The 25,381-nt window shown below is 44.0% G+C and overlaps 1 protein-coding gene across 1 annotated transcript in view; it reads right to left on the bottom strand.

Annotated features, from left to right (window-relative positions):
• Positions 1-10,955: 10,955 nt before the first annotated feature.
• Positions 10,956-25,381, bottom strand: part of LOC147033424 (uncharacterized) — a 38,830-nt gene continuing 24,404 nt past the window's right edge. The window contains exon 4 of the mRNA XM_085859315.1: positions 10,956-11,747. Within this exon, the coding sequence (XP_085715441.1) occupies positions 11,451-11,747 (297 nt within the window). The 3' untranslated portion in view covers positions 10,956-11,450. The remainder of the gene's footprint in view (positions 11,748-25,381) is intronic.

Below are 25,381 nucleotides of genomic sequence, written 5' to 3'. Positions count from 1 at the left end.
GATAGATGAGATGGGATTTATTTGTGAGAGATAGATGAGATCGGATTGATTTGTGATAGATAGATGAGATGGGATTTATCAGTGATAGATTGATGAGATGGGATTTATCTGTGATAGATTGATGAGATGGGATTTATCTGTGATAGATAGATGAGATGGGATTTATTTGTGATAGATAGATGAGATGGGATTTATTTGTGATAGATAGATGAGATGGGATTTATTTGTGATAGATAGATGAGATGGGATTTATTTGTGATATATCGATGAGATGTCATTTATCTGTGATCGACAGATGAGATGGGATTTATCTTTGATCGATCGATGACCCGGGATTTATCTTTGATGGATAAATGAGATGGGATTTATTTGTGATAGACAGAGGAGATGGGATTTTTCTGTGATGGATAGATGAGATGGGATTTATTTGTGATACATAGATGAGATGGGATTTATCTGTGATAGATAGATGAGATGGGCTTTATTTGTGATAGATCGATGAGATGGGATTTATCTGTGATAGATCGATGAGATGGGATTTATTTGTGAGAGATAGGAGAGATGGGATTTATCCGTGATGGATAGATGGGATGGGATTTATTTGTGATAGATACATGAGATGGGATTTAACTGTGATCGATAGATGAGATGGGATTTATTTGTGATAGATAAATGAGATGTGATTTACCTGTGATCGATAGATGAGATGGGATTTTTCTGTGATAGATAGATGAGATGGGCTTTATTTGTGATAGATAGATGAGATGTGATTTATCTGTGATAGAGAGATGAGATGGGCTTGATTTGTGAGAGATAGATGAGATGGGATTTATTTGTGATAGATCGATGAGATGGGATTTATCTGTCATAGATAGTTGAGATATGATTTATTTGTGATCGAAAGATGAGATGGGATTTATCTGTGATCGATCGAAGACCCGGGATTTATCTGTGATGGATGAATGAGATGGGATTTATCTGTGATAGACAGAGGAGATGGGATTTTTCTGTGATGGATAGATGAGATGGGATTGATTTGTGATAGATAGATGAGATGGGATTTATCTGTGATAGAGAGATGAGATGGGATATATCTGCGATAGATAGATGAGATGGGATTTATTTGTGATAGATAGATGAGATGGGATTTATTTGTGAGAGATAGATGAGATGGGATTCATTTGTGATAGATAGATGAGATGGGATTTATTTGTGAGAGATAGATGAGATCGGATTGATTTGTGATAGATAGATGAGATGGGATTTATCAGTGATAGATTGATGAGATGGGATTTATCTGTGATAGATTGATGAGATGGGATTTATCTGTGATAGATAGATGAGATGGGATTTATTTGTGATAGATAGATGAGATGGGATTTATTTGTGATAGATAGATGAGATGGGATTTATTTGTGATATATCGATGAGATGTCATTTATCTGTGATAGACAGATGAGATGGGATTTATCTGTGATCGATCGATGACCCGGGATTAATCTTTGATGGATAAATGAGATGGGATTTATTTGTGATGGATAGATGAGATGGGATTTATCCGTGATGGATAGATGGGATGGGATTTATTTGTGATAGATACCTGAGATGGGATTTAACTGTGATCGATAGATGAGATGGGATTGATTTGTGATAGATAGATGAGATGGGATTTATCTGTGATAGATTGATGAGATGGGATTTATCTGTGATCGATAGATGAGATGGGATTTATTTGTGATAGATAGATGAGATGGGATTTATTTGTGATATATCGATGAGATGTCATTTATCTGTGATAGACAGATGAGATGGGATTTATCTGTGATCGATCGATGACCCGGGATTTATCTTTGATGGATAAATGAGATGGGATTTATTTGTGATAGACAGAGGAGATGGGATTTATCTGTGAAAGACACATGAGATGGGATGTATCTGTGATGGAACGACGAGATTGGATTTATTTGTGAAAGATAGATGAGATGGGATTTATCTGCGATAGATAGATGAGATCGGATTTATTTGTGATAGATAGATGAGATGGGATTTATTTGTGTGAGATAGATGAGATCTGATTGATTTGTGATGGATCGATGAGATGGGATTTATCTGTGATAGATTGATGAGATGGGATTTCTCTGTGATAGATAGATGAGATGGGATTTATTTGTGATAGATAGATGAGATGGGATTCATTCGTGATAGATCAATGAGATGTCATTTATCTGTGATAGATAGATGAGATGGGATTTATCTGTAATCGATCGATGAGATGGGATTGATTTGTGATCGATAGATGAGATGGGATTTATCTGTGATAGAGAGATGAGATGGGATATATCTGCGATAGATAGATGAGATCGGATTTATTTGTGATAGATAGATGAGATGGGATTTATTTGTGAGAGATAGATGAGATCGCATTGATTTTTGAAAGATAGATGAGATGGGATTTATCTGTGATAGATTGATGAGATGTCATTTATCTGTGATGGACAGATGAGATGGGATTTATCTGTGATCGATCGAAGACCCGGGATTTATCTGTGATGGATGAATGAGATGGGATTTATCTGTGATAGACAGAGGAGATGGGATTTTTCTGTGATGGATAGATGAGATGGGATTGATTTGTGATAGATAGATGAGATGGGATTTATCTGTGATAGAGAGATGAGATGGGATATATCTGCGATAGATAGATGAGATGGGATTTATTTGTGATAGATAGATGAGATGGGATTTATTTGTGAGAGATAGATGAGATCGGATTCATTTGTGATAGAAAGATGAGATGGGATTTATTTGTGAGAGATAGATGAGATGGGATTGATTTGTGATAGATAGATGAGATGGGATTTATCAGTGATAGATTGATGAGATGGGATTTATCTGTGATAGATTGATGAGATGGGATTTATCTGTGATAGATAGATGAGATGGGATTTATTTGTGATAGATAGATGAGATGGGATTTGTTTGTGATAGATAGATGAGATGGGATTTATTTGTGATATATCGATGAGATGTCATTTATCTGTGACAGACAGATGAGATGGGATTTATCTGTGATCGATCGATGACCCGGGATTTATCTTTGATGGATAAATGAGATGGGATTTATTTGTGATAGACAGAGGAGATGGGATTTTTCTGTGATAGATAGATGAGATGGGATTTATTTGTGATACATAGATGAGATGGGATTTATCTGTGATAGATCGATGAGATGGGATTTATCTGTGATAGATCGATGAGATGGGATTTATTTGTGAGAGATAGGAGAGATGGGATTTATCCGTGATGGATAGATGGGATGGGATTTATTTGTGATAGATACATGAGATGGGATCTAACTGTGATCGATAGATGAGATGGGATTTATTTGTGAGAGATAGATGAGATCGGATTGATTTGTGATAGATAGATGAGATGGGATTTATCTGTGATAGATTGATGAGATGGGATTTATCTGTGATAGAGAGATGAGATGGGCTTGATTTGTGATCGATAGATGAGATGGGATTTATTTGTGATAGATCGATGAGATGGGATTTATCTGTCATAGATAGTTGAGATATGATTTATTTGTGATCGAAAGATTAGATGGGATTTATCTGTGATCGATCGAAGACCCGGGATTTATCTGTGATGGATGAATGAGATGGGATTTATCTGTGATAGACAGAGGAGATGGGATTTTTCTGTGATAGATAGATGAGATGGGATTTATCTGTGATAGAGAGATGAGATGGGATATATCTGCGATAGATAGATGAGATGGGATTTATTTGTGATAGATAGATGAGATGGGATTTATTTGTGAGAGATAGATGAGATGGGATTCATTTGTGATAGATAGATGAGATGGGATTTATTTGTGAGAGATAGATGAGATCGGATTGATTTGTGATAGATAGATGAGATGGGATTTATCAGTGATAGATTGATGAGATGGGATTTATCTGTGATAGATTGATGAGATGGGATTTATCTGTGATAGATAGATGAGATGGGATTTATTTGTTATAGATAGATGAGATGGGATTTATTTGTGATAGATAGATGAGATGTCATTTATCTGTGATAGACAGATGAGATGGGATTTATCTGTGATCGATCGATTACCCGGGATTTATCTTTGATGGATAAATGAGATGGGATTTATTTGTGATAGACAGAGGAGATGGGATTTTTCTGTGATGGATAGATGAGATGGGATTTATTTGTGATACATAGATGAGATGGGATTTATCTGTGATAGATCGATGAGATGGGATTTATCTGTGATAGATCGATGAGATGGGATTTATTTGTGAGAGATAGATGAGATGGGATTTATCTGTGATAGATTGATGAGATGGGATTTATCTGTGAGAGATAGATGAGATGGGATTTATTTGTGATAGATAGATGAGATGGGATTTATTTGTGATATATCGATGAGATGTCATTTATCTGTGATAGACAGATGAGATGGGATTTATCTGTGATCGATCGATGACCCGGGATTTATCTTTGATGGATAAATGAGATGGGATTTATTTGTGATAGACAGAGGAGATGGGATTTATCTGTGAAAGACACATGAGATGGGATGTATCTGTGATGGAACGACGAGATTGGATTTATTTGTGAAAGATAGATGAGATGGGATTTATCTGCGATAGATAGATGAGATGGGATTTATTTGTGTGAGATAGATGAGATCTGATTGATATGTGATGGATAGATGAGATGGGATTTATCTATGATAGACAGATGAGATGTGATTTATCTGTGATAGACAGATGAGATGGGATTTATCTGTGAATGACACATGAGATGGGATGTATCTGTGATGGAACGACGAGATTGGATTTATTTGTGAAAGATAGATGAGATGGGATATATCTGCGATAGATAGATGAGATCGGATTTATTTGTGATAGATAGATGAGATGGGATTTATTTGTGTGAGATAGATGAGATCTGATTGATTTGTGATGGATAGATGAGATGGGATTTCTCTGTGATAGATAGATGAGATGGGATTTATTTGTGATAGATCAATGAGATGTCATTTATCTGTGATAGATAGATGAGATGGGATTTATCTGTAATCGATCGATGAGATGGGATTGATTTGTGATGGATAGATGAGATGGGATTTATCTGTGATAGAGAGATGAGATGGGATATATCTGCGATAGATAGATGAGATCGGATTTATTTGTGATAGATAGATGAGATGGGATTTATTTGTGAGAGATAGATGAGATCGCATTGATTTTTGAAAGATAGATGAGATGGGATTTATCTGTGATAGATTGATGAGATGTCATTTATCTGTGATAGACAGATGAGATGGGATTTATCTGTGATCGATCGAAGACCCGGGATTTATCTGTGATGGATGAATGAGATGGGATTTATCTGTGATAGATCGATGAGATGGGATTTATTTGTGAGAGATAGGAGAGATGGGATTTATCCGTGATGGATAGATGGGATGGGATTTATTTGTGATAGATACATGAGATGGGATTTAACTGTGATCGATAGATAAGATGGGATTTATTTGTGAGAGATAGATGAGATCGGATTGATTTGTGATCGATAGATGAGATGGGATTTATCTGTGATAGATTGATGAGATGGGATTTATCTGTGATAGATAGATGAGATGGGATTTATTTGTGATAGATAGATGAGATGGGATTTATTTGTGATAGATAGATGAGATGGGATTTATTTGTGATATATCGATGAGATGTCATTTATCTGTGATAGACAGATGAGATGGGATTTATCTGTGATCGATCGATGACCCGGGATTTATCTTTGATGGATAAATGAGATGGGATTTATTTGTGATAGACAGAGTAGATGGGATTTTTCTGTGATGGATAGATGAGATGGGATTTATTTGTGATACATAGATGAGATGGGCTTTATTTGTGATAGATCGATGAGATGGGATTTATCTGTGATAGATCGATGAGATGGGATTTATTTGTGAGAGATACATGAGATGGGATTTAACTGTGATCGATAGATGAGATGGGATTTATTTGTGATAGATAGATGAGATATGATTTATCTGTGATAGATAGATGAGATGGGATTTATTTGTGATAGATCGATGAGATGGGATTTATCTGTCATAGATAGTTGAGATATGATTTATTTGTGATCGAAAGATGAGATGGGATTTATCTGTGATCGATCGAAGACCCGGGATTTATCTGTGATGGATGAATGAGATGGGATTTATCTGTGATAGACAGAGGAGATGGGATTTTTCTGTGATGGATAGATGAGATGGGATTGATTTGTGATAGATAGATGAGATGGGATTTATCTGTGATAGAGAGATGAGATGGGATATATCTGCGATAGATAGATGAGATGGGATTTATTTGTGATAGATAGATGAGATGGGATTTATTTGTGAGAGATAGATGAGATCGGATTCATTTGTGATAGATAGATGAGATGGGATTTATTTGTGAGAGATAGATGAGATCGGATTGATTTGTGATAGAAAGATGAGATGGGATTTATCAGTGATAGATTGATGAGATGGGATTTATCTGTCATAGATAGATGAGATGGGATTTATTTGTGATAGATAGATGAGATGGGATTTATTTGTGATAGATAGATGAGATGGGATTTATTTGTGATATATCGATGAGATGTCATTTATCTGTGATAGACAGATGAGATGGGATTTATCTGTGATCGATCGATGACCCGGGATTTAACTTTGATGGATAAATGAGATGGGATTTATTTGTGATAGACAGAGGAGATGGGATTTTTCTGTGATGGATAGATGAGATGGGATTTATTTGTGATACATAGATGAGATGGGATTTATCTGTGATAGATCGATGAGATGGGATTTATCTGTGATAGATCGATGAGATGGGATTTATTTGTGAGAGATAGGAGAGATGGGATTTATCCGTGATGGATAGATGGGATGGGATTTATTTGTGATAGATACATGAGATGGGATTTAACTGTGATCGATAGATGAGATGGGATTTATTTGTGAGAGATAGATGAGATCGGATTGATTTGTGATAGATAGATGAGATGGGATTTATCTGTGATAGATTGATGAGATGGGATTTATCTGTGATAGATAGATGAGATGGGATTTATTTGTGATAGATAGATGAGATGGGATTTATTTGTGATAGATAGATGAGATGGGATTTATTTGTGATATATCGATGAGATGTCATTTATCTGTGATAGACAGATGAGATGGGATTTATCTGTGATCGATCGATGACCCGGGATTTATCTTTGATGGATAAATGAGATGGGATTTATTTGTGATAGACAGAGGAGATGGGATTTTTCTGTGATGGATAGATGAGATGGGATTTATTTGTGATACATAGATGAGATGGGCTTTATTTGTGATAGATCGATGAGATGGGATTTATCTGTGATAGATCGATGAGATGGTATTTATTTGTGAGAGATAGGAGAGATGGGATTTATCCGTGATGGAGAGATGGGATGGGATTTATTTGTGATAGATACATGAGATGGGATTTAACTGTGATCGATAGATGAGATGGGATTTATTTGTGATAGATAAATGAGATGTGATTTACCTGTGATCGATAGATGAGATGGGATTTTTCTGTGATGGATAGATGAGATGGGCTTTATTTGTGATAGATAGATGAGATGTGATTTATCTGTGATAGATAGATGAGATGGGCTTGATTTGTCATAGATAGATGAGATGGGATTTATTTGTGATAGATCGATGAGATGGGATTTATCTTTCATAGATAGTTGAGATATGATTTATTTGTGATCGAAAGATGAGATGGGATTTGGGAGAGATAGAAGAGATGGGATTTATCAGTGATAGACAGATGAGATGGGATTTATCTGTGATGGATAGATGAGATGTGTTTTATCTGTGATAGACAGATGAGATGTGATTTATCTGTGATAGACAGATGAGATGTGATTTATCTGTGATAGACCGATGAGAGGGGATTTATCTGTGATTGAGAGATGAGATGGGATTTATCTGTGATAGACAGATGCGATGGTATTTATCTGTGATAGATAGATGAGATGTGATTGATCTGTAATGGATCGATGAGATGTGATTTATCGATGATAGACAGATGAGTTGTGATTTCTCTGTGATAGACACATGAGATGGGATTTATCTGTGATAGACACATGAGATGGGATTTATCTGTGATGGAAAGATAAGATTGGATTTATTTGTGAAAGATAGATGAGATGGGATTTACCTGTGATGGATAGATGAGATGGGATTGATTTGTGATAGATAGATGAGATGGGATTTATCTGTGATAGAGAGATGAGATGGGATTTATCTGTGATAGATAGATGAGATGGGATTTATCTGTGATAGAGAGATGAGATGGGATATATCTGCAATAGATAGATGAGATGGGATTTATTTGTGAGAGACAGATGAGATCGGATTGATTTGTGTTAGATAGATGAGATGGGATATATCTGTGATAGATTGATGAGATGGGATTTATCTGTGATAGATAGATGAGATGGGATATATTTGTGATAGACAGATGAGATGGAAAGCCTGGTGTTGGCTTAGTGGTTTGGGTGGTGGCTTGGGATCCCAGGGTCCTGAGTTCAAGCCCCATTGGCTGCTGAATTAACACCAGGGGGTTGACTCAGCCTGTCATCCTTCCGAGGTCGGTGAAATGAGTACCAGTGTACTGGTCCCGGTGTATGCCCCGGTAAGAATAGGTGTACCATATCCCTGTGTTTCGTTAGAGGCGACCAGGGTTGGCGTCAGGAAGCGCATCCGGCCATAAAACATTGCCTCAAGAAAAAGCCCAACCCCTGCACAGCAGGGAAAAATGGCTGTAAAAACGGTCATTTTTTTTTTTATAGACAGATGAGATGGGATTTATCTGTGATAGATAGATGAGATGGGATTTATTTGTGATAGATAGATGAGATATGATTTATCTGTGATAGATAGATGAGATGGGATTTATTTGTGATCGATCGATGAGATGGGATTTATTTGTGATAGATAGATGAGATGTGATTTAACTGTGATAGATAGATGAGATGGTATTTATCTGTGATAGATAGATGAGATGGGCTTTATTTGTGAGAGACAGATGAGATGGGATTTATCTGTGATGGATAGATGAGATGGGATTTATTTGTGATGGACACATGAGGTGGGATTTAACTGTGATCGATAGATGAGATGGGATTTATTTGTGATAGATAGATGAGATGGGATTTATCTGTGATGGATAGATGAGATGGGATTTATTTGTGATGGATAGATGAGATGTGATTTACCTGTAATAGATAGATGAGATGGAATTTATTTGTGATAGACAGATGAGATGGGATTTATCTGTGATAGATAGATGAGATGGGATTTATTTGTGATAGATCGATGAGATGTGATTTACCTGTGATAGATAGATGAGATGGGATTTATCTGTGATGGATGGATGAGATGGGATTTATTTGTGATAGAGAGATGAGATGGGATTTATTTGTGAGAGATAGGAGAGATGGGATTTATCTGTGATGGATAGATGGGATGGGATTTATTTGTGATAGATGGATGAGATGGGCTTTATTTGTGATAGATAGATGAGATCGGATTTATTTGTGATAGATAGATGAGATGGGATTTATTTGTGATAGAGAGATGAGATGGGATTTATTTGTGAGAGATAGGACAGATGGGATTTATCTGTGATGGATAGATGAGATGGGATTTATCTGTGATAGATACATGAGATGGGATTTATTTGTGATAGATGGATGAGATGGGATTTATCTGTGATAGATACATGAGATGGGATTTAACTGTGATAGATAGATGAGATCGGATTTATTTGTGATAGATCGATGAGATGGGAATTATCTGTGATAGATAGTTGAGATGTGATTTATTTGTGATCGAAAGATGAGATGGGATTTATCTGTGATGGATAGATGAGATGGGATTTATTTGTTAAGAGAGAGAAGAGATGGGATTTATCTGTGATAGATAGATGAGATGGGATTTATCTGTGATGGATGGATGAGATGGGATTTATTTGTGATAGATAGATGAGATGGGATTTATTTGTGATAGAGAGATGAGATGGGATTTATTTGTGAGAGATAGGAGAGATGGGATTTATCTGTGATGGATAGATGGGATGGGATTTATTTGTGATAGATACATGAGATGGGATTTATTTGTGATAGATGGATGAGATGGGATTTATCTGTGATAGATACATGAGATGGGATTTAACTGTGATAGATAGATGAGATGGGATTTATTTGTGATAGATACATGAGATGGGATTTAACTGTGATAGATAGATGAGATGGGATTTATTTGTGATAGATCGATGAGATGGGATTTATCTGTGATGGTTCGATGAGATGGGATTTATCTGTGATAGATACATGAGATGGGATTTAACTGTGACAGAAAGATGAGATGGGATTCATCTGTGATAGACAGATGAGATGGGATTGATCTGTGATGGATCGATGATATGTGATTTATTTGTGATCGATTGATGAGATGGGATTTATTTGTGACAGAAAGATGAGATGGGATTTATCTGTGATAGACAGATGAGATGGGATTTATCTGTGATAGACAGATGACGTGGGATTTATCTGTGATGGATAGATGAGATGGGATTTATTTGCGATAGATGCATGACATGGGATTTAACTGTGATAGATACATGAGATATGATTTATTTGTGATAGATAGATGAGATGGGATTTATCTGTGACATAAAGATGAGATGGGATTTATTTGTGATAGATAAATGATTTGGGATTTATCTGTGATAGATTGATGAGTATTCTTTCTCGAAATATTATTTATAAAGCAACAGATCAAATCCGATGAAGCATGACTTTTGAATAAAGAAACGTTTTATTTGTCATTTGAGTTGAAGTTCTGTTCTCACTTTGAAAATAAATATTCAATATGTGTAAAATAATCATACTTTTCTTCATGAAACCAAATTAAATCCCCAAGCCTGTAATTTGAATATTTTTCAACAACTGTGTTGTGATGGTGGTGATGCTCTCGGTCTCATCATTCTTGAGTATTCTCCGCCCATCCCCCCCCCCTCAAATTTTAAAAAGTAGCCTGAGAAGGATTCATTCCTTTGGATTTTCTCTTTCCAATGAAGCCTTTCGATCATACACATGATCAATTTGGGGATGTTGTCTGAGCACATTAAATTTCGGCACAGCAGTTGTCACTGCATCCAGCACGTGATCAGAAGGTCTGGTGGTCATTCAAAGGTGTTATAGTATTTGTCAAACTCAGGCACAAAGGCCAAATTGTACCGTCCTATGAAGGATAAGGACCATTTATGATTGATGGCTTCATCAGCAGGTGAAAAAAAGCAGCTGCAAGGTGTTAAAACACATCAGAACATGTGGAGGTGAACATGATCTTCACCGTCGTCATCTGCAGTCCCATATGTTTGGTAATGATTGCTTACTTGTTGGCAGTTCTCAACGTGATGATGTTGCTGCCTCTGTCGCTCCTCCTCATGCTGTTGTCGCTCCTCCTCCTGCTGTTGGCACTGTTCCTGCAACTGCTGTTCCATGTCTGACAGCTTGCTCACAACGTTTGTTAGACTCTCTGAAAGTCCCTCATTTTTCACTGTAATCACATCGATTCGTTTGTCGTTTCCTTTCAATTGTTGCAACACTTGCTCAACCTGTGCGGCAGAAACACGAGTGTCATTGACAATAAAGTTTCTGTTTTCTGTTGCACATAATCAGAAAGAAAGAAAGTGACATGTTTGAAAATATATTAAAAACCACACATCTCACCACTGAGCACCACTTCTCTCCCATCCCTCAATGAATAAGCATCAGGAATTCATGGAGGAATCTCTCGCAAGCACAAACTGGGATCAATACTGGTAAAAGGTGCAAAGTTCACGAGGAATTTTACAAAATATATTCAACACCAGTTCTGGACCCCAATCTTTCCTCGTCGGAATACCTTTTGGAAAAAGGATAATTGAACACTGCTGGCAGATTTTAACAAACATGCACAGCAGTCTGAACACCAAGACAATGTAATCCACACCTTTAGAATCCATGAATTTGGTTACACGACGGGTGAGCACAACGAATGATCAGAAATAGGATTGGGGTTGGGGGGCAGCCCACCCCCATCATGACCAAATCTCTGCCAAAGAACCCATGTATGTTGTCAAACTACAAGGAAAGCATTTGGGAAGCTAATATACACCTGTTCGTGCAGGTAACACTGTACTGACGGGTTCGGAGACGTCTCACCTCAAATAAATATATATTGGTAGAAATGGGAATTCAGTGTGCAGATATCGCAGTGGGTGGAGATGGTCACCTCAACAACCTCGTTCCATTCTACTACTGAGGATTTCGAATCCAAGCTTGTTGTACTGCTTGGGAGTGAGAGTGATTTGACAAAAGTTTGGCTGGGAAACGGATTTAGGATTTAGGCATTTTTTGGATTATCGAAGTTCTCCTCACGCCAACCGATGACCAACAAGCACCTATCCTTCTCCACATCACTACTTCAGTCTGCAACTGGCCCCTTTCTCTATCCTCCCCATAGCTTTACTTTCAGAAATTTACATTTGGTGAATCTCACAGAATTTCATTCTGGCTTCCTATCTGATGATCCAGAGATCAGTAGTTTAAATTTCACTTTCCAACATAAATTTCGCTTTGGGATATTAGTTTTGATTAGTCATTGCAACTTGTGATGCCACGTGAATGGTGTATGAAGAAGTTTGTCAACAACGATTTTTGGTGCAATTTTTATTTTCAATTTTTGAAGGGGTCTCAAGTGGCAAAGCATCTAATTAAGTCATGAGGGGTCAAAAGGTTTTAAGGGTCGAAGGGTTCTAAGCAGCACAAAGGTCAAAGGTGCTAAAGTGTTTTAAGGGACATAAAGGGGTCAAAAGTGTTTAAAGTGTCAAAAAGAGCCCGACAGGTCGAACAGTGTCGAAAGGCAAAAGAACAAAACTATCCAAAGGGTTGTAAAGTGCCAAGTGGTCTTAAAAAAAAAACATCTACAAGTCTGGAAAGGGTCGAATAAGGTGCATATGTCACAAAAGGGTCTAAATGGGTGTGAAGAGGTCGAAAGGGTCAAAGAGGTTTCAATGACCTAATGGGATCTAAAGGGTGTAAAGGATTGATATTGTTACGGGGCCGATTATCGGTGGCGATAAACGGCCACTCGGTGGAGCAGTGGAGTCGTCTCCCACCGAACATCCGGAATTTAGGCCGTGACTCTTGGATAAGTCCGAAAGGCACGGGTCCCTTACTGGACCATGAGTCGCCAATAATTTGACCGCGTGGGGTAGGGTCAATTGCCAAACTTCAATCTATCTATAATTCTCGCAGTGGGTTTGTGTGTGTGTGTGTGTGTGTGTGTGTGTGTGTGTGTGTGTGTGTGTGTGTGTGTGTGTGTGTGTGTGTGTGTGTGTGTGTCTGTGTGTGTGTGTGTATGTCTGTATGCGACCGCCATTTCTCGACGACCGCCGGTCCAATCTGATTGAAACTTGCCAGGAATATTGCCGTGGTGCGCGGATGTGCCTTTTCAAGGTTTGATATTAATCGGACGAGCGGTTCCCAAGTTATGGCCATTTATCTGTCAACCAATGACAGGACACGGTGCGATGACGTCACAATTAATGTTTATTTATTTATTTATTTATTTTTGCACGATTGACGTCACAATTCTTCTTCTTCTTCGTTTGGTATGACGTCACATTCGATGCTGGGGACCGGAGTATGTGCCTTTTCAAGGTTTGATATTAATCGGACAAGCGGTTCCCAAGTTACGGCCATTTATCTGTCAACCAATGACAGGACACGGTGCTATGACATCACGAGTGACGTCACAAATAATGTTTCTCAACAACCACTGGGCCGATCTGATTGAAACTTGCCAGGAATATTGCTGGGGCCCTGCGGATGTGCCTTTTCAAGGTATGATATTAATCGGACGAGCGGTTCCCAAGTTACGGCCATTTATCTGTCAACCAATGACAGGACACTGTGCTATGACATCACAATTAATGTTTATTTATTTATTTATTTATTGGGTTTTTTTGCATGATTGACGTCACAATTCTTCTTCTTCTTCGTTTGATATGACGTCACAATTGACGCTGGGGACCTGAGTACGTTTCCCAGGTGTTTCCCAAATTATGGCCATTTATGATACGGTTGGTCCGATCTAATTGAAACAATGGCCCAATCCAGTCGTCGTTTACGAGAGCGAAGGAACAAAGCTGCACATAATGGCACGCACCTACGGGCACGCACCTACGGGCAGGCACCTACGGGCCCGCACTCATATACCTAATTATCCACGTGGGCAAAGATACCGGGGAATACACACCCTCGAGGGACCTCAAGCGGACCGAGCCGTCACCGTGCCTGAACCGTGTGTAACCCGAGCGGAGGTTACCATGGCCCGTCGGTCCAAACAAACAATTTTACAGCACAAACAGCCTCGCTATTTCTCAATACACACCGTGCCAAGCCAATGAAAGAAACACAGAAACGATCTGGAACATTTAACAAAAGAGATATTTATTTATAATGGAGCAGGGAAGCACGCAAGAAGGCAGAGTTAACCGAATAAAAGGAATGCAATTTACACACATGGCACTTAAGCGTTTTCACTTAAAAGACGGACCCACACACAGACACACAACCCCCAAAAACAAATGGTGGCCGCGGCCTTTATTGATACCCCCAGCTCGGAGGGAAGGTGAGCTGGAGGTAAGAGATTGGCTTGGACCTTCCCGCTTCGTGCGGTTCTCTACGATCTGGCCCGGCGGGACTCGAACCCGCAACACGATGCCACTCCAAGCACCAGGTACGGAGGGTAGCGTCGGGCGCTGGCACGCTCCACCGGAAAATACAGGCGACGGGGCAGGCAAAGCAAGTCAGGTAGGCAGGCAGGCAAGCGATTCTCCTCCGGCTCGCAGGCAGGCGATTCAGGGCGGGAAAATTCTCTCAGTGGGTCGCCCCCACACAATTATCCCTTTTTGTTGACAGGTGGGAGGGATCCATCTCGTCTCATTCCCCTCCTCATTGGACAGGCGTGTCGAGCGATCTCCGGGACGCCCGAGATTGGTCGGGGGGGGGGGGGTGGATGCTCATGTCTCCAGCCCTCGACCAGGAAGTCGAGCAGCAATATGTTGCGTTGGCTCCCCATTGGCCGAGGAGTGGCAGACATGCTAGCACCCCTCCGATTGGCTGAGAGGGGCACTATGCCCATATTTGGAGCGAAATCCAAGACGCCAACGTCCAAAGAAACCCCGCCTGGCACATTGGACTCTGCCCACGGCTGTGCTTGACACACATGCGTGTGGGAAAAGCCGATGGTGAAGAAGTGAAGATGGACGTTGTTGTTGTTGTTGTTGTTGTTGTTGAAGTTTAAAATGTAAAAATCCGAACTATAAAATAACTCACAGCGCATGTACAATTAATCACCCATTAAACATAGGACGGGACCCTAACGAGGAACACATTCTTACCAATGTAGCTCATCTGCAGGACCTGGCTGTTGTGTGCAGTAAGTTTCCAAATTCGCAACACTGCCTTTTTTACAGACTCGTCCTGAGTCGTCAAATTTGCGTGTGACCAGCATGTGTAAGTTTTCCCCTCGTACGATTTACCTACGGATCCCCGAGTGCGACATTTTTTCATACATGTCCCAAAAATAAATTACCTAGTGCGCTGCGTAACTAAACTATCAGACTCAAACAGATGACTTAACTCCATTGCCGGCGCTAAGACAAACAACAGGTGGGTCAATAACTTACTTACAATTTAACTATTTAAACTAACCATGGCCCAGCACCTGTTATCTGTGGGAAAGAAGCACAGCAAGTTAACAGTCATTTTATGTGGGTGAGTGCACAGCAGCTGAAGGTCAGTCGTCCTCAGGGCCTGCTCAAAAGCTCCCCCTTGGGTGTTCCTTTCATACCCCAGCTGCTGGAGGCAACTCGCCCTAACACGGCAGGCCATGCGCCACCCCACAGGCCATTTGAACTGGCCTTTATGCAAGAAGGAGGTAGCCGGGCTTCTCAATGCAGTCCCTGGCTCCTTTGAATGGATGGACACAAAACACAAAATGGACTGGATGCAAATGATGCACGGGATGCGCAATGCAGTCCTCGTGGTGTGGCTGCCTGCCGGGTAGTCTCTGCAAAACACACTTGAAGATGGTCCTGGCGCACATGGTTGGATGGTGACATGGGGCAATGCAAACAAGGGCAGCAGGCATGGGGTCAAAGCAAAAGGCAGGCAACGAGGCATGGTAAATGCGGACCAGAGATACAGCACACTCTCAGATCGGCTCATGAAGCTGGCCGACCTCTGGTCTGGTCCGTGAGGTTCTGGAGGGAGTGCGGTGGTGCCGGGTGCTCCGAAAACGGGCTCAGACCTACCCTACTGTCTCCCCCCACCAACCTATCGCCTCTGCCTGTCTTTGTCCATATCCACTCCCTGAGTTTGCAACAACGAACCAACAAAATTTAGGCCCTTTTTATTTTTATCTTGCCAAAACAAACTTTTTGCAAGATATGTTAGTCAGCTTGTATGGTTTTTTACTTTTTATTTTTATTTTTTGTCTGTAATCACGTATAAAAAATTCTGAAGAGCACAGTTATCATTGGAAATTTTTGTAACTTCGCATATCAGAGGCCTATAGAGATAGTCCCTTTCAGCGAATAAAATTTTGAAGGTCAAGGTCAAAGGTCAAGGTCACTTTGTCGCAAATCAGGGGAGTCAATGAAACCCTTATTTTTGAGTAATTTTGATCGGATCGTCTTCAAACTTCATGGGAATATAGTTCATGGTCTGGCGCTCAGCTGATTAATTTTTGGTGGCGATTGGCCTTGACCTTCATGTTTTTTTTGTTTTTTTTTGTCTGTAATCACGTATAAATCACTCTGCAGAGCACAGTTATCATTGGAAATTTTTATAACTTCGCATATCAGAGGCCTATAGAGGTCCCTTTCAGCGCATAAAAATTTGAAGGTCAAGGTCAAAGGTCAAGGTCACTTTGTTGCAAATCAGGGGAGTCGACAAAACCCTTATTTTTTCAGTAATTTTGATCGGATCGTCTTCAAACTTCATGGGAAAATAGTTCATGGTCTGACGCTCAGCTGATTAATTTTTGGTGGCGATTGGCCTTGACCTTCATGGTTAACGCCTCAGGTTAAACATATTTGACCCCAAGGTCAAATTTTCAAGTTTTAGGAACCATATCGTGTTGTACCTCAAATTGAACACCTCGATGAGTGCTTTCTAGATATGTCAAGCTTGAGACATTATGACGTCATTTGGTGACGTTATGAGGCAAACGCATATTTTTCATGGTTACTCTGTAGAACGATTCTCATCGGAATCTCTCGTAGGCAGATATTCCTCAAGGAGTCGCTCCTGGTGGATAGCAGCTCTGTTCACCTCAGTGTGACCTTAAAGAAGTCACACTTGGTCACCTTTTGGCAAGATACGGGTCCCCCTGCGGGTGACATTGGTTTATTTTTATTTTTTTATTATTATTTATTTTTCTCTATAATTTCGTCCACCTTACCCCCTTTATCGTCTTTGTCTGGCGAACCTAACCTGTCCATCTACTCCTAACCCCTAAGTTTCTTTTTTGGATGGGACTAAGGGAGAGACTCGCGTCCTGTCTCGCGGCCCAATGAAGCCCCAGAATAGCCTCCACAGAGTTCAGCAATTTTCCCAAAGTGAGTCCATCGGCCTACGGAGGGCGAAGGGATGGATGGTGCGAAGGGGTACATTTCCTATCTATCCCAACATTCATTAAACTTTAAACTATCCGCGGGGCTTTTCAAAACGTCTGTCGCTTAAAGCTATTGGTTCTAACAACCACGATTCCCATCGCCTGTGTTGGTGTCCATGATTAATATGGGCCCTGCCCTCAAATTTTCTCTCGTGCCCTTGCACAATTCCGTGGTTGGGCAGGGTGGCTCAATTGGCAGGGACTTCCGTATGCCGAACTCAAATTATGGCACCCCCAGGCCCTGAGGCTGTCTCCGAGCCCACCTGCTCCCTATGAATGCGGGGAGTGCCCTTACCGGCTACTCCCCCGAATATGCCCACGTGGCATCTCGGTACTACAGGTTCCGTTTCCGATGGGCCACCAATGCCCAGTACACTATCCCAGTCCCTTGGACCCATGGCCTACTCTGGCTGACTAGTCCTGAGCCCAGGGTGCCCTCTACTCGATACGCTCAATGCAACAGCCACCCTCCCAGCCGGTCAATGAACTATTGCGCCCCTCCAAATGGGTTTCGTACCTTCTCTAAACACCAACAACAAAACGACCTCCTTTTAGTAAGTTTAACGAACCCACTTACTAACATTACACTGACCCTGGGGTCCCTTGGGTGGGATTCACTCCTCCCCCAATCATTCAATCACACCATGCATTCCACATTCACTCGACTCAGACACTTGGGCCTGCTGACCCACACTCACTCAACATTCTTCTTTCAATTTTCCCATTCACTCCACACTCTATCTATGTTCCCCAAACTATCTCGTGCTCCCTCGTCGTCCCTTACTCTAATTCACGTTCCATTTAATCTACTTCGCTAAGCTACATCCCCACTACACATTCCATGTCTGTCCATGTCTCCCAAATCCATTCTAAATCTAAATCTACTTTCCCACTAACTAGTCCACAGGCCCCATGGAGGACACCCCCATGGCTTTGTGCTGCTAGTTCATGCCCCCATGAGGCCGGTCTATCTACGCTAAACCCTTCCCACTAACTAGTGCTCCTATGCCCAAACAGGATGTCTGCCACATCCCTGCCGGGGCCGTGTACGCGGGGCAAGGCTCGATGAGCTTTGCGTCTCCGCGGGAGCAGTGGTCCTGCCTCCGGCTACTCCAGTCCGATCCATTCATGAGGGCGTAAGGTCACCCTTATCGGGTCTCAGGCGGTCCGCGTGGACGATACGGGGAAGGGCCCGTGGTCCCATTTTGATCTTTATGATCACTTTACTAATTTGGGCCAGGATGACCCCGGGCACCTGCCAGGGTGAAGTGAGTTTCGGGCATCTTCCCTTCCTCCTCCAGGGATTGAAGAACCAAATCTTCGTCCCCGGGAAGTACTCACTCGCCTGGCTCCTGTGGTCGTACCTGCGCTTCATTTTCACACCCGCCTGTTGGAGTTGGCAGCATGCGAAGGCATGGATTCATTCCATACCTTCCTCCAACTGACGTGCGTAGCCCTTCCCTGGCGGTCTGGCGGGACGCTTAGGCATCGGGCCGCACAGCAAATCGACGGGAGCTCGCAGCTCCCGTCCGTACATGAGCAGCGCCGGGCTGCAGGCGGTGGCTCCATGCTGACTCATTCGATAGGCCATCAGCAAATATGGGAGATGTTCGTCCCAGTCATCCTGACAATCGGCAGTCAGGTCAAGTCAGGTCAGGTATGGGAGCATGTGCCAGAACAGCGCGTCGCTGCATCCACTTTCTGCCGGTACTCCAGGGTCCTCCGTCTGGCCATCCCCCAGGCAGATGCCAGGCCCATCCCATCTCCTTGAGATGCCGGTCAACCTGTGCTACCACGAGGCATGTGGTCGGCGCATTGGCCTCCTCCACTCACGAGACTCCCTCGCTGAAAGAATCTGATGAGCAGGATCGGCGTCAGGAAAACGAGCCACATGTCCATACAGCCGCAACTGACACTCACGGACTATGCAGGTAACAAATCTCATCCATGTCTCTCTCAGCAACCGCTCGTTGGACACAAAAACTGACCAGCGATAGCCAAGGATTCTCCGAAGAGATCTGGAACCAAAGGAATTAAGTCTCCATCTGAGATCCTTGGTCAGAGTCCAAGTCTCGCATCCATAGAGCAAGACTGGAAGTACCAAGGACCTGAAGACTCGGACGTTCGTCCTCCCGCACAGATAACGGCAGTACCACACCCCATTATCCAGTGAATCCATGACTCCCCAGGCCCAACCCAGACGTGTATTGAGCTCTGACTCACAGGCAGCAGAGACATGAATATCACTGCCAAGGAAAATGAATCTCTCCACGACCTCAACATCCTCACCACAAACAGACACAGATAGGAGAGCAGCATCCAATATGTCATTGAAAGCCTGGATCTTTGTTTTGACCCAAGAAACCCGTAATCCCAGCAGCTCCGACTCTTCATTCAGCACCTCGAGGACCTCCAAAAGGATATCTAAAGTCTCCGCAAAGATGACTGCATCATCTGCGAAATCAAGGTCCGAAATCTTGACATTCCCTAGCGATGCACCGCAGCTTGATCTCTCCGACATCCTCCCGAGAATCCGGCAGAGGGCATCCGGATTCACTGAATCGAACGCTTTACAGAGATCAACATAGGCTGCAAGCAGCCCCTGCCAAAACTTTCATCTGCGTTCGGTGAGGACCCGAAGAGCAAGGATACGGTCAATCGTTGACCTCTTTGGTGGAAACCTGACTGCTCTGGATGATGGTGCTCAAGCAGATAGTGGCAAACCCTATCAAGAATTAACCGAGCAAAGACCTTGCCCAGCACTGAGAGCAGCATCACCCCTCGGTAGTTGTTGCAGTCTTGGCGATCACCCTTCCCTTTCCAGAGAAGGACAACAAGGTCCCTCTTCCAATCAGTTGGGATGATGCCTGTGTTCCAGGCAGAGCACAAAACTGCATGCAACGACACGAGTGCAGCATTTCCACCAGCCTTGAGAAGTTCAGCATGGATGCCACAGATCCCTAGAGCTTTACCCCTTTTCAACCGGTTCACCACAGCCCGTGTTTCCACAAGCGAAGGTGGACCACACTTGATTTGGAGGGTCAGCAACAGGGATTGTAACACCCCTGATGTCCAACTCGACAGCTGGTGGATCAGCCTGGAACAACCGCTCAAAGTAACCGTCCCAGCGGGCCTTCACTTCAGACTTCTCTGTCAAGAGCCTACCACTCTCTGCTCTAACTGCAGTGCTCCGAGGGATGGGCTTGGATGAACGCAATGCACGAATTCCCCTGTAAGCGGGACGAGAATCACCTGTCTACAGGTGAAGCTCTACCCCCCTCACAGATTCCTCGCACATAGGCCTCCTTGTCCACCCTTCGTGCACGTACAGTTTTATGCCTCAGCTCCCTGAACAGCTCAGCTCTGCCATTCAGCCTGGCCCTGCAACTCTGGTCAATAGTATTCAGTGTCCCTTGAGAGACCCCTAACAAAATTCTTCTTTGCCCTGCGGTGAGTTCCAAGATGTCCACCGGCAACATCAAGGAAGGTGGTCTTGAAAGCACTCCACAACTCTTCAGGACCCCTCAAAGCACCCAGACCCCCCAAATGTCCATTCAGCCTGTTCGCAAACTCCTGAGCTGCCGTCTCATCCTTGAGCTTGCCAACATCCAGCATAGGCTGGGATGGAACCATTCTCCCGGATTTAAGGTGCAGCTTTAGAGTTGCTACAACAAGCCGGTGGTCAGTATTGAGAACTGAACACTCCGGTAGACCCTGCGGTTCTGGATCATCCTCCAGCGACCATCAACGAGGACATGGTCAATCTCCTTTGCCACACCTCCAGCGTTGGAATACCAAGTCCAGCAATGAGCTTGTGGGCGCTGAAACCATGAACTAGCCACCCTAAGTCCATGACTTCTTGCGAAGTCAAGGTGAAGAGGGCCAATTATTGTATTATGGTTCTGTTGAACCTCTCCACCATGCTGTCGGATTGTGGCCTTTGGGGTGTTGCACGTGTCTTTCGAATTGATAGGAGACTGCACACTTCTTTTAGTGATGCACTCTCAAAATCTCTGCTCTGGTCGGTGTGCAGCTACTCCTGGATTCCGTGATGACATACAAATCCTTCTACAAAGGCCTGTGCCACAACCTCGGCTTCTTGGTTGGTTAGGGCATCGGCCTCCGGCCATTTAGTGAAGTAGTCCATAATCACGAGGATGTATCGATTACCTTGGCGAGTGGGCGCAGTGATCCCAAAATGTCCATGACCACTCGCTCAAGGGGTGCCCCAACCTGATGTGGTTGGTGCGGGGCCCCCATCCTCCGTGCCTGTCCCTTTTAAGCAGTACAGGCGTCGCATGATTGACACCAGTCCTGAACATTGCGCCCCATGTTGACCCAATAAAACCACTGACGGACCCGAGATGTTGTTTTGGTCCTGCCCAAATGTCCTCCGGCGCGGGTACCATTCACCTGTTCCAAAATTTGGGTCTTAAATTGGTCTGGGACTACTACCAGCCAAGAAGTTCTTTCTCAGGGAATATCCACCCACTTGCGATACAAGATGTTGTCCCTCATTACTTGGGTTTTCCACTGAGCCCAGTCCGCATTTGTTCGCGCTCCGAATGGGGTGACCTCCTCCCCACTGGGTCTCTTATTTACTCGAACCCACTCATACATGGGCCCCATCACGGGGTCTTTCCATTGGGCCGTGCTCCATGCCAAATTGCCAAATTCTTCATCCGTGGTTTGTGGCACAATTGGGTCTACCACTCGGGCAGCACAGACTAGGAGCTTCTGGAAGGTGTCTGCCAATTGGTCCCTCTGCTCGTGCCTCGTGCAATATTTACAGTTTTCCCCCAGACAGTGGCATGGAGAGTGCGCATCAGCATTCCCATGAGCCTCACCAGCTCTATGGGCCACATTAAAATCATACTGCTGCAACTTCGCCAACTCCCTTGCAATCTGTCCTTCCAGTTCCTTGAACCGTAAGAGCCAGTTCAAGGAGGAATGGTCAATTAGAACCAAAAATTTCCTCCCATAGAAGTACGGGTGGAATTGCCTCACGGAAAACAGCATGGCCAATCGTTCCTTGCGAGTGATGCAATAATTTCGTTCGGGCCGACTCATGGCCTGACTGTAATACACGATCACTCTTTCAACGCCCCCCTGTGTCTGAGAAAAGACTGCACCCAATCCTTCCTGGCTTGCATCCATGTCCAGGGTGTACATCCCGTCATCGGTGGGGTATGCTAAAACGGGTGTGGATGGCAAACACCCCTTTAATTTGAGGAAGGCCTGATGGCATTCCCCTGTCCAATTAAATCTCGACCCCTTCTCTGTAAGCCGGTGAAGGGGTCTAGTTATGTCCGCAAATTTTGCCACAAAGCGCCGGTAGTAGGAGCAGAGACCCAAAAAACCTTGTACCTGTTTGACGTTTCGAGGTACGGGCCCTCCTCTACCACTGTATTTTTCCCTGGGTCGGTTTTCACCCCATCGCGGCCTACCACATGTCCGAGATAGGCCACTTCCTTTGTGAACAAAGTACATTTCCCTGGGCTCAACTTCAACCCTGCCTGCCTGAGGCGCCCAAACACCTGGTCCAAATTAGCTATTGCCTGGGAAAATAGTTTAGTGTGTACCAGGACGTCATCCAGGAACACCAGGCTACTCGCTACTCCAATTTACCATCTCGCAGTTGGGATCGGGCCAATTCCTAACAGGCTCTGGAGACCCCCTATGGGGCCGGTCCGATTCGATGTTATTGTGCCCCAGCTCTGCGACTCGTTCCACTGGGGTGCAATCTGCCACCTTCGTGCCCCGTCCAATAGTGCGTGGTTCCGTGCTCACGTTTATTACCCTGAAGGGCAAAATAGGCCCGTTGGTATTTACCAGAGTGCGGCGCACGACTAAACCCAGGGTCGATTGCCCCGCCAGTAGTTCGGCCAGGCAACAGGAGCCAGGTTGGGTGTGCCCGCCACCATGTCGGGATTACTGCCTCGGCACCTGGGGGGATGACCACGGAGTTGGGAGCCTCGAGCTCCACCTTCTTATCCGTGCTCAAGCCCCCCCAACGGCAACTCCTCACCACCCAACTGCATGACTCCTCGGCCCAAGTTGATTTTACAACCACCGGCGGCCAGCACATCTAACCCAATTTAGCATGGGTCGCACACTTCCGCCACCAAAACCTCTATTCTCCTTTTCACCATGCCCAATTTAAGGGTCACGAAACCACGCCCTATGATGGGGGCCGTTGCCCCGGTAGCTTGCTGCAAACTATGATTTTGCAGACGGTGGATCTCATCCCACCCGTCCACACTCAAATTAAGGAACACAGGGCTGATGATCGTGGTGCCTGCTCCTGTGTCCACAATGGCATCTACCCCTATGCCGGCAATTTTGAACCTAAATGTTAAACTACCAGTGCTAATTTGGCGACAATAAATGACCTTTTCACAGCTGTGAGGGCTCTTCCTCATCTGGGTCTGCCAAACACGGCCCTATATGTTCGGCACTCATTAGTTTCCCTGGGACTAGCGGGGGGGTGGTGGTGTTGGGGGCCGGCTAGTCCGGTTTGTACTGGGTGGAGATGATAGTCCGGGAGGCCGAGGCCTTTCCCTGCGCGGGGCCCAACACCGCAGCTGCAGGTGGCCCACCTAACCACAGTTAAAACACCTCACCGGATAAGGTGCATGCCTCCGGTATTCCAAATTATACCTCCCCCCTCATTCCAAATTGGGGTATCCGCCAATGGCCCATCACGTGTCCGCCTGTGAGCAGCCTGCCATGGCCCAGACCCCGCTAACCGGCAGTCAACCATGTCCCGGACCATTACCTCCAGCTCCGCTCGGGAACCAAGACCAGCCCCAGCTTCCGGTGCACGGTTGTCCACAGAGCCTACCTGCCGGACAGCTATCGCATGTCGGTCGGATCCTCTAGCCGGCGGCTTTGCTGCCTCCCACCAGTCGGCAGAGTCGGCCGCCTTCTGGAGGTTTTCTGGTCGAAATGTTGTCAGCAGGGCCCCGGTGTCGGTGCCCACAAAAGCCTGGATAAAATAGTCCAGGGCAAGGTCTTCCTGGTAGAGTGGTGCCATATTTGCATGCGCGATCCCCACCGCGCGGCGAATGTCGTATGCCAAATCCCCCATCTTTTCGTGGGGCTGACGCTTATGCCACCTGAGCTGAGCTTTAACAAGCTCGCTCTGCTGTTACACTTCAAATCGGTTATTTTGGGCCGAACGGAGGCCTGCCAATGTTATCCCTCCCGGGGACATCGTGGTGAGGACCTCGGCCACTGCACTGCGCAGCGCCGGCACAAGCTGGATCCCGCTCTCCTCCACGCTCCAGTCATTACCCCTGGCCACGTGGTCAACCTGGGCCAAATACGCCGTCAGGTCGGTCTTTCCGTCCTACGGAGCCAGTGGCACCGTCCGGCCTCCCGGGTTCCGAACCCCACTCACCAGTCCCAGAGGGACAAATGGAGGGCCGGACCACCGCAGAGCCCGAGCCATTCACCCGGGCTGTTTGTCATCCACGTCTGGGTCGTTGCGTGCCCTGCACCATCTTGTGTACTCCCCCA

Source organism: Eptatretus burgeri, chromosome 2 (genome assembly GCF_056783735.1).
Source record: "Eptatretus burgeri isolate ZD-2024b chromosome 2, Ebu_testis_v1, whole genome shotgun sequence".
In the NCBI taxonomy this organism is placed as follows: Eukaryota; Metazoa; Chordata; class Myxini; order Myxiniformes; family Myxinidae; genus Eptatretus; species Eptatretus burgeri.
The sequence above is the reverse complement of the archived record's forward strand: the minus strand, read 5'-3'. Positions and strand labels throughout refer to the sequence as shown.